Source organism: Microcaecilia unicolor, chromosome 9 (genome assembly GCF_901765095.1).
Source record: "Microcaecilia unicolor chromosome 9, aMicUni1.1, whole genome shotgun sequence".
Lineage (NCBI taxonomy): Eukaryota > Metazoa > Chordata > Amphibia > Gymnophiona > Siphonopidae > Microcaecilia > Microcaecilia unicolor.
In genome coordinates this window covers 150046485-150061338 of record NC_044039.1, presented here as the reverse complement: position 1 = coordinate 150061338, position 14854 = coordinate 150046485, and the positions used below count along the sequence as shown (strand labels likewise).

The 14854-nt window shown below is 41.0% G+C and overlaps 1 protein-coding gene across 2 annotated transcripts in view; it reads right to left on the bottom strand.

Annotated features, from left to right (window-relative positions):
• CCDC9B (coiled-coil domain containing 9B) overlaps positions 1 to 14854 on the bottom strand; it is a 294033-nt gene that overhangs the window by 115766 nt on the left and 163413 nt on the right. For both annotated transcript variants that reach the window (XM_030215177.1, XM_030215178.1), the window contains one exon: positions 8657 to 8841. In XM_030215177.1, the coding sequence (XP_030071037.1) occupies positions 8657 to 8841 (185 nt within the window). The remainder of the gene's footprint in view (positions 1 to 8656; positions 8842 to 14854) is intronic.

Sequence of the window (14854 nt, the reverse complement as noted above, 5' to 3'; positions counted from 1 at the left end):
TTGTGTAATTACTCATATATTCAAATATATATTGGTGTAATCAGTATTTTTGGTAGTGTACAGAGTTTTGTAACTTGCTTTGCTATTTTTATATCTATAATAATATATTTCCATTTTGGCATTATTCCTTTCATTTTTGTACAGCCTGACAAGAACCTAAGGGCCACATTTAGGTACTAATCATCCCTTTGTGCCAAACGAGTCCAGAGTAATTACTGCATAAGTGATTTTCTGTTACCTTACAGTTTCTTTAAAAGAAAGAAACTATAGGACTGGAAAAGGCCCGTTACGAACAAAACATGTTTTTTGCCCACAGAACTCTTTTTGTTGTTCCTTTCTTTGTTAAAAGCAACCTGTAGCTAGGTATTCTCAGTTAAGATATTATATCCTGCACATCCTCAGAGAAAGAAAGTTGGACATAAGACCTCACTAATCCTGCCTACTGACTCTAGGAGTTGGTACCTCCTATATTCTAACTTCAGTCAGCCAGACTCAGAATGATGCTAGTGTGGAAAATGTCCCACTCCTACATGACAGTAGATGTCAGAAAACTTTGTAAAAGTCCAGAGATAGATAGATTCCAGTGTGGTGCTGTGAACAATCAGATGGTGTTATTCAATAGTGAGGGCTTATATTCTGCTGTCTTTCCTCCTGTCACAGGTAAGCAAATTTACTATATAAATGTATTTATTCTAAAACTTTATACACTGCCTACAACCTAAGCAGTTTCCAAATCAATATGCCATCACAAATACCTTACAAAATTACAAATATAATCGGTGCTACTCCTTTTACCACAGCCCAATCATCATCATTACAAAACGGCTTCCTCAAAAAGCTTCGTCTTCAATAGCTTCTGAAATTGCAGCATACTAGCACATAAAAACTAGCACGAAAAACCTAATATCCATGGATACCAACATAGGACAGGCAAGAAAGAATGCACCAAACCTTCACATCAAGGAAACAGACAACTGATAAATATTACCACAATCCCGAATCCAAGAGAACACCACCAACTAATACAAATAGGTTACACTAATGCCAGATCAGTAGCCAATAAGACCATATCATTAACTGACTGGATCACGGCAGATCATCTTGACTTCCTACTCATTAGCGAAACCTGGATCCACGACTCCAAAGATCCACTAATCTTAGAGCTATGCCCTCCAGGATACAAAATTACCCATTGGACAAGAGAAGGAAAAAGAGGAGGAGGCATAGCAATAATCTATAAATCCCAATTCACAGTCACAACAACAGCATAAGCCATCCTCCCCCAACTTGAAATAGCCTCAGTTAGAATCAACCACCCCAATCTACGTGATCAATTAAACCTAATCATGTTCTACAGACCCCCTGGCAAATGGCAAGACTCCCAAACTCACTTTATGGATTTCATATCAAATACCTGCGTGTCCACCCAGAACCTTCTCATAGCAGGAGACATCAACCTCCACCTTGAAGACACTAACATATCAACGTACAGGAATGCAAAGAATTCCTACAACTATGGGAGCTCCATTGGCCAAACATGCAACCCACCCACAAAAAAGGACATACATTGGACATTATAACTCACAAACTTTCATCAGAACATATCTTCACAATCACAGACACAAAATGGACAGCCACTCCATGGTCCGATCACTACAAAGCAAGCACTTCCCTTTCCTGGAAAACAAAAGAACTACAACAAAAACAAGAAAAAAGTACCTATACTACAAGAGGCAAAATAGACCCGCTACTATTTTGGCAACAATTTTACACCGATAAATGGACAACACCTACAGAGTCACCCCAATTTTTACAAGAATGGGACAACAGATGCAACGTAATACTAGACAAAATAGCACCGCTCCAAACTAGAACCTCAAATAGGAAAAACTCAACACCATGGTTTAACGAAGAATTGAAAGAACTAAAAACACGGGTCAGAAGACTAGAAAGAGCATGGAGCAAAAAAAAGGATGAACACACTTTCAAAGAATGGAAACAGTTACAAAGAAAATACAAATACGACATCAGACAAACTAAAAGAACGTATTACAAAACCATAATAGGACCAAACTATAAGGATACACACAAACTCTTCTCACTCATTAACAAACTCCTAAACACTACACCGGTCACCTCTAATAACACAGACACCCCCATCTGCAACCAACCTAGCAAAATATTTCAACGAAAAAATTATAAAGCTCCGACGCATGATACCCACCAAAACCATCGAATACACAACCATCCTTGAATGCCTAGATCCAAAACCTGGGGAATACCCAGCAGATCGATCATGGACCAACAAGATCTCGGCAGATGAACTCTCACAGTGGCTTAGAAAATACCCCGTCTCAATGCAAATTAGATATTTGCCTTACTAGCCTAATAAAAGCCGCCCCAAAACAATTCAAAATAGACCTCACGAACCAGGTAAACCACAGACTCCAAAAAGGTCTATTCCCCACGGTTAAAGGAAACATCTTACTCACTCCGCTGCCAAAAGATGCTAAGAAAAACACAATGGATCTAACTAATTATCGCCCAGTTGCATCCATTCCGCTCATAACCAAACTGATGGAGGGCATAGTGACGAAACAACTTAATGAATACCTAACTAAACACTCAATTCTACATGAGCTCCAATCAGGATTCCGATCAAATCATAGTACCGAAACGGTACTAGTGGCTGCAATGAACTCATTCAAAAAAAACAATTGCAACTGGCAAGAACATACTCCTACTACAATTTGACATGTCTAGCGCCTTCGACATGGTTGATCATGAAATATTACTTCATATACTAGAATATTTCGGAGTCGGAGGCCCAGTTCTCAAATGGTTCAAGGGATTCCTCACCACCAGATCTTACCAAGTAACAACGAACGCTGAAAGATCACCTCCATGGATACCGGAATGTGGAGTTCCTCAAGGATCCCCCCTCTCACCAACCCTTTTCAACCTAATGATGATACCACTAGCCAATCTCTTAGCTAACCAAAACTTTAACCCATACATATATGCCGACGATGTCACGATCTACATCCCGTTCAAACATGATCTAAGTGAAATCACCAACGAGATCAACCAAAGCCTCCGAATCATGCACTCCTGGGCAGATTCATTCCAGCTAAAACTCAATGCAGAAAAAACTCAATGCCTAGTACTCACTTCCCAATACAACACAAACAATTACTCCACCATAACCACACCATACTGCACTCTCCCCATTTCAGAAAATTTGAAGATTCTTGGAGTCACCATTGATCGTAACCTCACACTCGATACCCACGTGAAGAACACGATGAAAAAGATGTTCTGCTCGATGTAGAAACTCAAAAGGAGTTAAACCTTTCTTCCCGAGAAACATTTTCCGTACCTTGGTACAGTCAATGGTAATAAGTCATCTGGACTACTGTAACACTCTGTACGCTGGCTGCAAAGAACAGACTATAAAAAAACTCCAGACAGCCCAGAATACCGCAGCCAGACTCGTATTTGGAAAACCTAAAAACTCGTATTAGGAAAACCCTAGTGGACCTACCACCCAGAAACGCCAAAAGATCAGCCCGCAAATTCCTCAATCTGAACTTCCCCAGCTGTAAAGGACTCAAATATAAGCAAGCATACGCCACTACCCTCTCATACAGAAGTACACAGCTATGGAACGCACTACCCACAGCCCTGAAAACCATAGACAATCTAACTTTCGCAAATCCTTGAAGACACATCTCTTCAACAAAGCCTACAAAATGAACCCTTAACAACACAAATCACCACCCAACTCATTCAAGTATCAAAATGTAACTCCTACACCAGCCTAACACCTACTTCTCTAATTCCTCATATATCTTCTGCTTATACTAATTGTATACAAGATCCTGTCATGACTATGTCATAACTAAACTATGTAAGCCACATTGAGCCTGCAAATAGGTGGGATGTGGGGTACAAATGTAATAAATAATAATAATAATAATAAGCGTATCTGACTTGGAAGTGCATTCGACGTCTGAACGCCTGCCACCGAAAAAGTTGAAACACTCATACGAAAATAACGATACTTTTGCTACTAAAGTAAAAAAAAAAAAGCCACAGAGCAGTCTCTGATTTGTCGGATGGTAAACACATATTGTCTTCTTCAGGTACAATGGTGTGAGTATGCAAATAAAACTGCTACATATCTGAAGTGAAAAAGGGAGAGAGAAATAAATAAGGGGTTTCTCTCCCCTTTGTTTGCTTTAGATTTCCTTTTCTTGTAATGGAATCCTCTTATGATTAACATCATTAACGTATATTAATGCATGTTACTAGTAGCTAGATCTGTGGAAGAGACTGAGGTACCCTCGATTGTATGGGAGGCACCTGCACAGTGGGATGCTGCCAGAACTCTCCTAAAGCTATGCACGCTAGGCAGCTTCTGCACTGGGCTCCATCAGATGAAATCACCCATGTGTGAGAGTACATTGGGCCTGCTTGTCCTCAGGGAAAATAATGCACATTAATAGTATTGGTGCACACTAGCAAAGTAGTGCATGTTAGTTAACTCTAGCAATACATACAGTGGAGGAAATAAGTATTTGATCCCTTGCTGATTTTGTAAGTTTGCCCACTGACAAAGACATGAGCAGCCCATAATTGAAGGGTAGGTTATTGGTAACAGTGAGAGATAGCACATCACAAATTAAATCCGGAAAATCACATTGTGGAAAGTATATGAATTTATTTGCATTCTGCAGAGGGAAATAAGTATTTAATCCCTCTGGCAAACAAGACCTAATACTTGGTGGCAAAACCCTTGTTGGCAAGCACAGCGGTCAGACGTCTTCTGTAGTTGATGATGAGGTTTGCACACATGTCAGGAGGAATTTTGGTCCACTCCTCTTTGCAGATCATCTCTAAATCATTAAGAGTTCTGGGCTGTCGCTTGGCAACTCGCAGCTTCAGCTCCCTCCATAAGTTTTCAATGGGATTAAGGTCTGGTGACTGGCTAGGCCACTCCATGACCCTAATGTGCTTCTTCCTGAGCCACTCCTTTGTTGCCTTGGCTGTATGTTTTGGGTCATTGTCGTGCTGGAAGACCCAGCCACGACCCATTTTTAAGGCCCTGGCGGAGGGAAGGAGGTTGTCACTCAGAATTGTACGGTACATGGCCCCATCCATTCTCCCATTGATGCGGTGAAGTAGTCCTGTGCCCTTAGCAGAGAAACACCCCCAAAACATAACATTTCCACCTCCATGCTTGACAGTGGGGACGGTGTTCTTTGGGTCATAGGCAGCATTTCTCTTCCTCCAAACACGGCGAGTTGAGTTCATGCCAAAGAGCTCAATTTTTGTCTCATCTGACCACAGCACCTTCTCCCAATCACTCTCGGCATCATCCAGGTGTTCACTGGCAAACTTCAGACGGGCCGTCACATGTGCCTTCCGGAGCAGGGGGACCTTGCGGGCACTGCAGGATTGCAATCCGTTATATCGTAATGTGTTACCAATGGTTTTCGTGGTGACAGTGGTCCCAGCTGCCTTGAGATCATTGACAAGTTCCCCCCTTGTAGTTGTAGGCTGATTTCTAACCTTCCTCTTGATCAAGGATACCCCACGAGGTGAGATTTTGCGTGGAGCCCCAGATCTTTGTTGATTGACAGTCATTTTGTACTTCTTCCATTTTCTTACTATGGCACCAACAGTTGTCTCCTTCTCGCCCAGCGTCTTACTGATGGTTTTGTAGCCCATTCCAGCCTTGTGCAGGTGTATGATCTTGTCCCTGACATCCTTAGACAGCTCCTTGCTCTTGGCCATTTTGTAGAGGTTAGAGTCTGACTGATTCACTGAGTCTGTGGACAGGTGTCTTTCATACAGGTGACCATTGCCGACAGCTGTCTGTCATGCAGGTAACGAGTTGATTTGGAGCATCTACCTGGTCTGTAGGGGCCAGATCTCTTACTGGTTGGTGGGGGATCAAATACTTATTTCCCTCTGCAGAATGCAAATAAATTCATATACTTTCCACAATGTGATTTTCCGGATTTAATTTGTGATGTGCTATCTCTCACTGTTACCAATAACCTACCCTTCAATTATGGGCTGCTCATGTCTTTGTCAGTGGGCAAACTTACAAAATCAGCAAGGGATCAAATACTTATTTCCTCCACTGTATAAGAACATTAAGAGTAGCTATACTGGGTCAAACCAATGGTTCATCTAGTCCAATATCCTGTTTCAACAGTGGCCAAGCCAGGTCACAAGTACCTGGCAGACACACATAGTAACATAGTAGATGACGGCAGAAAAAGACATGCACGGTCCATCCAGTTTGCCCAAGAAGATAAATTCATATGTGCTACTTTTTTTTATTTGTACTGTCCTCTTCAGTGCACAGACCGTATAAGTCTGGCCAGCCCTATCCCCGCCTCCCAACCACCAACCCCACCTCCCAACCACCAGCTCTGGCAGAGACCGTATAAGTCTGCCCAGCACTATCCCCGCCGCCCAACCACCAGCCCCGGCACAGACCGTATTAGTCTGCCCAGCACTAGTCCCGCCTCCCAACCACCAGCCCCAGCACAGACCGTATATGTCTGCCCACACTAGCCCCGCCTCCCAACCACCAGCTCTGCCACCCATTCTAGGCTAAGCTCCTGAGGATCCCTTTCTTCTGCACAGGATTCCTTTATGTTTATCCCACGCATGTTTGAATTCCGTTACCGTTTTCATCTCCACCACCTCCCGTGGGAGGGCATTCCAAGCATCCACCACCCTCTCCGAGGCAACTTTTCAACTATTTCTTTTTTGTGACTATATGATCTTCAGCAATCTACCTCTGCACTCAAGAAAAAACTGCTTTACTATCTGTCTCTTTTGGCCCGCAAGTGTATTTTACTACAGTGGTGTGCTGAATCTCAACCAACTATGATGCAGCAGATTAGAACTTGTTATATGCCATGATGGTCTCAGAGTGGCACAAAGTGGGCTGGAATGATGTTACTTGCTGGACTAAGTTTCAAAAGATATGGGAACCCATTTGGAGAGTGATGCACAGATACAGCTGGTTTCTTAACTATTAATATTGGAGGTCCAGTAAATATATGTGTCAGTATTAGCCTGAGGCTTTAGGGCCTAATCTGTGTCAGCCAAAGACCTCTGGGAGAGCAGCTCTGACATTCCCCCCCTCCCCCGTCTTATCCCTGGGAATGTCAATGTTAAGACAGAACACCTGTGTTTTCAAGCAATAAAACAAACCAGAACCAATGCTCAGGCAAAACAATAGAAAAACCACTGTCTCCATAAAGTGTGCATTTCCAGGAATTCACACCTTCTTGGTAAAACTAATCAAATTGTATCACAGGTTGTGTAGGAAAATAATGCAGTTATTTAAACCCAGAGAGGGACAAAGAGAAAGGTCAGACACAGAAACACACACCTTCAGACACACCCACATCTACCTGCAGTACTCTCATTCACTGACAGAGACAGATCCTGAGGCAGAAGCAGATCCTGAGAGGCACAGAAGCAGTGCTGTATTATCTTTCTGCCTTAAGTAATGTAAGCCTATTTCTAGATAAAATACCTTTTGCCAAGCCATACGTGTGTTGTATTATTGTGCTACCAACCCACTGCCGCTAAGAAGTGGACTCGGGACCAAAAAGAAGGAACCCAGAGAACCAGACCAAAGCCAAAGCTGACATCTGACCTCTGGGGCCATAACGGACATATGTTTCTTTTTTTTTTTTTTTGATGACTGGGTCCGGCTATGGCGTATGGAGAAGTTTGGGGGGAGGGCAGGGGAGAAATACAAAATATATGGCAGACTATACTGAAGTGGTTCTGTGACTTGTTATGCATTATATGAAGTTTTGTGTGTGTGTGTGTGTCTATGTTCAGCTCTTAACAATTATGCACAAAAAAAAAAATCCTCTAGCTGTACATTTCTTTTTCTGTTCACTGCAAAAGATAAGTGGATTTGTGTCCTAGACTGAAGTTATATTGACACCAATTGTAAATATCTGTAATAAGGCCGCTAACGGAACCCTCGCAGTGCAGGTTCACCAACGAATGGTTACAGCCTTACCCCAAATATTTGTAGTAATCCTTTGATGGATACATGGACATGTTCTATTCATAATTGATTAAGACTTGAAGCATCTGGCCTGTATATGAGACACTGTGAGAAAACCAGACAATATCAAATAAAACAATAGAAACTTATCTTGATAGGTGGTCCACAGTTAAGACAACTTCAACTAGGTGATCTGCTGACAAAGATGTGAACCAGTTCAGCAGAATCGGAGAAGAAAAATAGGTAAAAAAAAAAAAAAAAAACTAATTAAAGCAATTCTAGCAGGTTTGGTTAAAAAATTAAAAGCAGCAAGAATTTCTCTAGTTCTGTCAAGACACTAGAAGACAACATCCAGTCATCTCAGCAGGTAAGAATGAAGCGATGGGAGACATGGAGCTGCTGCCATGTAAGAACTATTGTGCATGAATCATGAAAGCATTGAAAGAGTTACATTTATCTGGGGTCAACTGCAGTAATGGGACATTTGTGCAACTGGTGTCTTTGGAAAATGCATTATAACCTAATCAACTTTTACAGATTATGTGAAAATCTGTTTTGAAGTATAGCAGAAATTAAGTACCCTCATGTTTAGTTACATACATTTTGCCTGTCTTCTCTGCATCCCAAGGTCGACGCCATTCACCCTTTGAATTCTTGTGTCGAGCCAATCGTTCAAGGTCTATCTGTTCCCTCTCTTTCTTCCACTGGATATACTGTAAGTGCTCTCCTCCTGTCGTTGTTAAAGTTAAATCTTCTGTGCTCTTTAGAAGCTTTTTCTCACACTCCTAGCAAAGAAAAAAAGAAAAAGCCTTATCACAAAGTGGCAGCTCATTAGTATTGAAGTTTGTAATTGAGTTATCTTTGCTTGAAATTTTTTCCTGTGTCTATTCGTAGTTGATTAAAATATTTTATTTACTTGATACATTTTTTTAACAAATAGAAAAGCTGTGAAAAGAAATATCATAATCAGAGCAAAGGTGTGTATTATAGCTCAAACACCACATCGGTTAAAAGGAATTATCTGTAATTTAAACACAATACTTCATATACCTCTCATGCTCTGCTTTCTAGGCATAATGCTCCCACATACCAAAATTCATATTTTTTTTGTTTTGAAATTTCTTTCAACAGCAGCAGCATAGACTCTGACACAGCAACAATATTACTTCATTGTGCTCCCAATCTGAGACCTGGCTTGTCCTGGGAATGTATACTGTGGGTGCAGCAGAACTATAGTTGGGGTTCTAAAAGTGACTGGTAAATTCCAGGTTTTGTTTGTTTGAGATCCATTTGATGTATATTTTTTCCGTTTAATTTTGAATGTGATATTTCTAGATCAATACCAGGCAAATAATAATAATAATGTGAGAGATAAAAAAGCAAGCAGGTTAGAGAATGACACGGGGACAAAGTTTGTCCCCATCCCCACGGGTTCTGTCTCTATCCCCACCCCATCCCCGCAGGTTCTGTCCACATCCCCGCGGGCTCTCTCATCTGCAGAAGCCTTGAACACTTATGATTTTTTTGAAATCAACATTTCACATTTGAATCGAGCAGAATACTTGTACAGAAAAGTAAAGACCGGCTTAACAATATAATTTTACAAAGAGAAAAAATAACAAACTTAAAAGAATCAATATTCCTGCCAGATATTACTCAAGTCCACTATTTAGATCCAAGATGTTAAACAATGGAGATTCAGTGTTTTAAGATACAATAAAGGAATTTGCTTCATCTGAGAGACCTAAGGAAATATCAGAAATAATTATAGAGAGCGCTATTTATTGGGTCCCACCAATAATTTTTAGATGTTAAAAAAGCTGTAAGTTGGGGAGGATAAAAAAAAAACATACTTGGTTGATTGGTATTTAATGACACATTTACAAGGATATCTCAAAAAGTAGCACCCAACTGAAGAGCACCTGTCTTCATCAACGAAAATTGCTGATGTCTCTTTTGGTTTGCTTGGAGACATCTGGAAAAATTTGAATTCGCAGTCCCAAAAAGTTTTCTCTTTGTTTTTAAAGAAGAGTTTCATTATCCAATCTTTATCGAGCTTCGAAGCAACAGTGGCAAAGTTGATGCCACTACCATTTCATTATCTGAAAGTTCCAATAATGCGGAAACATCTAGTTCTTGGTTGCCTTGATCTTGTTGATTCATCATTAATTTACTAGGCAAATAATAGACTTGTGAAAATGGTTGAATAATTCCTTCATCAACTCCCAATATTTCTTTAATATATTTTCTCAACATATCTCGTGGAGTAACTGTAGGCTGTTTAGGAAAGTTGAGAAATCGTAAATTATTACTCCTTGAAAAGTTCTCAAGGGATTCAGTTTTTCTCCTCAAATAAGTCAAACCTTTAATAAAGTTATTTTGATAAGACCTTATCCGCTGAACTTCTTTTTCATATACCTTACTATGTTGAGTTAGAGTTTCCACCCTTAAATCAACTTCATTAGTTTTTTGTTCTAATGCAGTTAGGTCTTGTGATAATTTCTGTATTTGTGGAGATAGAGCTTTACCTAGATCCACAATCAAAGTCCATAAGCTATCCAGAGTAACTTCATTGGGCTTAACAATAGATATAGGAAATGGAGTCACTATTAGCTCGGATTTTCTAGTAGAAACGTCCTGCTCCATACTTGCAGCTTCAGTCTCCCACACTGCATCAGATGTATTTGATGTTACTCCTTTTATCGGACTTCCTACTTCTCCGTTGATCCGAGTTCCCTCGTCAGCTTGTATCACCTCCTGTCGCTCTTCTCCCATACCAATTGCTGGAAACGGGTCTGAGGACGCCGACAACGGGGAACTACTACTGCAAGGTTGCGGGGGAGGGGCTCGTGTCGGGGCTGAGTAATAGCTCTAGCCCTGGGAGCGCTCCAGGGTCTCCATGCGCCTCAGAGTGGACCAGCAGGCTGCCCAGAGACGTTACTGAAATCCCCGCTCTCTGAAGACATGCCTGCAAAGGACCGACAGCTGAAGAAGGGTTTTGCTGCTGAGCGGCAGTGGAAGCGGGATGGCCTCTTCGGCATCCCAAAACATGGAGGATTCAGAGAGCTCACAAGTGAGTCAGATGCCAGCAGCGGCCATCCTGAATCTTTTTCCGGCCTTCTAATACCTTATAATTTTATATTTAAATCTCTTTATTAAAAGTAAAAAAAGGAACAATATGCTATGCAACTGTTGTGTATAAATAAACAAAAAACAATAACAATGAGCAACTATAATAACCCTACCACCACCATCCTCTACCCTTCCAACCCCAACAATAGCTGACTTCTGGGTCATTCCATGCCAAGTGGTCTAAAATTAAAACAAAGTTCCCACCATCATGTTTCTCCAATTTTGTTCAAATTTTATCTGTTGCGCGAGTCAGGTGTTAAACCAAGTTTCCCAAAATTTGAGGTCTCTAACTGCAATAGTTGCAGATCTAGACCCCCTTTTCTGAAAGGTTGTCAGTCCATGAGCGCGTGACATTTACCAAAATGCACTTTTTGGGGTCTAATAAAATCCAAACACATTTATAAGAGTGGCTAAAAAATTCAAATCCTGTACAGTTTTTGATGCTAATTCCAATGAAATACATTTTAACATTATGGATGCAAAATCCAGTCAAACAAGTTGACTCAAAGGGTGCATCAAAATTGGTCGCGACTCATCGGAACGTATTTGGACCAATATTCAGACCACAACAACTTCCATGCAAACAACGAGATACGGACTTGAAATTTTGAACAAACAATATGCTTGTGCTGGACATAATACTGCCAGATTTGCAACCAACCAGCATCTATAACCGCCCTGCAGGATCTCTTCAAAGTTGGCACTGTCAGCGCAAATGATAAAATGTACCAAAGTTCAAAGCCAATTATTAAAAAAGAGTCTGCCTGAATCAGCTTGTGAACATTATCATCTGAAAGAGAAAATTGTGCTCTACAACACTGATATGTTTTTGTTTTGCAATGCCACCATTAAGCAGCCATTTACTCAGGTCAAAGTATGTTATATTTTGTGTGCGTGATGTATTGCATTGGTCTATGATGGCTGAGTCATTACTGGTTATCACATTGAAACCAGCATCCCCATCGCCATAGGGGCCACGCCCGATAGCCATGCAGTAACAGCCACGGGTGGGTATCTTTACTGTAGGATCCCAAGCCTGATTGTGGGTTTCTTTACTGCAGGTTCCCAAGCCTGCCTTCTTCAGTTACTTCACTGCAGGTTCCCAAGCCTGCCTTCTGAAAGCATCATTGATCTGCAAGAGAACGGTTTCAGGGAAACTATATTGCCGACCAGATGATGTCACTGATGGAGCTGGAATAACAGCAATGATAAGTTGTTCTAGGATCCAGCAAGTATCGCGTCTTACCGGCCAATAAAATGAAGTAGCGGGACCATGAGGATGCATAAAGCTTATGAAAGCATCTTTCTGTTCAACTGACGTTTCACAAACGTTTCCAATCCCCCATAAATGCAAGCAACATACTGGCCAGGCTGAAGATTTGTGACTATCTATTTGTTCAGCAACACTAATTTATTAAGCTGGAATATTCACCTGAGATGGCACGACCAAACTGGTAACCGCGCACAATAAACGACTGGACAATCAACGAATAAAATACGAAAGAATAAATAATTATATCAATACTTTTAAGCGACTATTAAGACTCAATTTCCTAGAAATAAAGAAAAATTAGCGCATCAAGCGTACTAAATATAACATACTTTGACTTCAGTAAATGGCTACTTAATGGTGGCATTGCAAAACAAAAACATATCAGTGTTGTAGAGCACAATTTTCTCTTTCAGATGATACTGTTCACAAGCTGATTCAGGCAGACTCTTTTTTAATAATTGGCTTTGAACTTTGGTACATTTTACCATTTGCGCTGACAGTGCCAACTTTGAAGAGATCCTGCAGGGCGGTTATAGATACTGGTTAGTTGCAAATCTGGCAGTATTATGTCCAGCACAAGCATACTGCTTGTTCAAAATTTCAAGTCTGTACCTTTGTTTGCATGGAAGTTGTTGCGGTCTGAATATTGGTCCAAATACGTTCCGATGAGTCGCAACCAATTTTCATGCACCCTTTGAGTCAACTTGTTTGACTGGATTTTGCATCCATAATGTTAAAATGTATTTCATCGGAATTAACATCACAAAACTGTACAGGATTTGAATTTTTTAGCCACTCTTATAAATGTGTTTGGATTTTATTAGACCCCAAAAATGGCATTTTGGTAAATGTCGCGCTCATGGACTGACAACCTTTCAGAAAAGGGGGTTTAGATCTGCAACTATTGCAGTTAGAGACCTCAAATTCTGGGAAACTGTAACACCTGACTCACGCAACAGATAAAATTTGAACAAAATTGGAGACATGATGGTGGGAAGGTTTAGACCATTTGGCATAGAATGACCCTTCTACTACCCCAAGGAATTCTAATCCACCCTGTTAAAATGTCCATGGGTACAAAATACAACCCGTTCTATATGCCCTAGTGGAGGGGAAATATGTTTTTTTAAATTTGTGGATTAATAAGTCATAAGGCAGATAGATTTCACAGACATCTAAATCTAAAATATATGCTCTCATTCAATATGAGTAATAAAACTACTACTACTACTACTACTAAAACACCAAGTCAAATTCACTATAATACTAGACACCAAGGAAGAAACTAAAAAAATATAAGGGGTCCTTTTGCTAAGGTTACAAGATTAAACTTGAATTCTCAACCAGGTCACCTCCACCTCTCCTTCCCTTAGTTCATTCTCTCAACCCTCCAACCCCTGCCTCCTTTTCTGAAATCACTGAAGAGGAAACTACACATCTTCTTTCCTCCTCGAAACTAACTACCTGTTCCTCTGATCCTATTCCCACCCATCTACTTAACACTCTCTCCTACTGTCATCCCTTTTATCTGTAATATCCTCAATCTTTTACTTTCCACTGTGACCGTTCCTGATGCCTACAAACATGCCGTAGTCACATCACTCCTTAAAAAACCTTCATTGGACCCTACCTGTCCTTCCAACTATCGCCCCTTCTCCCTCCTCCCTTTCCTATCCAAAATTCTTGAACGTGCTGTTCACCGCCGTTACCTTGACTCTTTCATCTTAAGCTATTCTTGATCCACTTCAATCTGGCTTTCGCCCCCTTCATTCAACTGACAGCGCTTGCTAAAGTCTCCAATGATCTGTTCCTGGTCAGATCCAAAGGTCTCTATTCTATCCTCATCCTTCTCGATCTATCTGCTGCTTTTGACACTGTTGATCACAGCCTACTCCTTGATACGCTGTCCACACTTGGATTTCAGGACTGTTCTTTCCTGGGTTTCTTCTTATCTCTCCCAGCGTAACTTTAGTGTATACTCTAGTGGATCCTCCTCTACTTCTATCCCACTGTCAGTTGGTGTACCTCAGGGATCTGTCCTGGGACCTCTTCTTTTCTCCATCTATACTTCATCACTTGGAACTCTGATCTCATCCCATGGTTTTCAGTATCATCTTTACGCTGATGACTCCCAGATCTACCTCTCCACACCAGAAATCTCAGCCAAAATCCAGGCCAAAGTATCAGCCTGCCTGTCTGACATTGCTGCTTGGATGTCTCAGTGCCATCTGAAACTAAAGATGACCAATACTGAGCTTCTTATCTTTCCCCCTAAACCAACCTCTCCTCCTCCCCCATTTTCTATTTCTGTGGATAACACTCTCATCCTTCCTGTCTCATCAGCTCGTAACCTTGGGGTCATCTTCAACTTCTCCCTCTCCTTCTCTGCACAT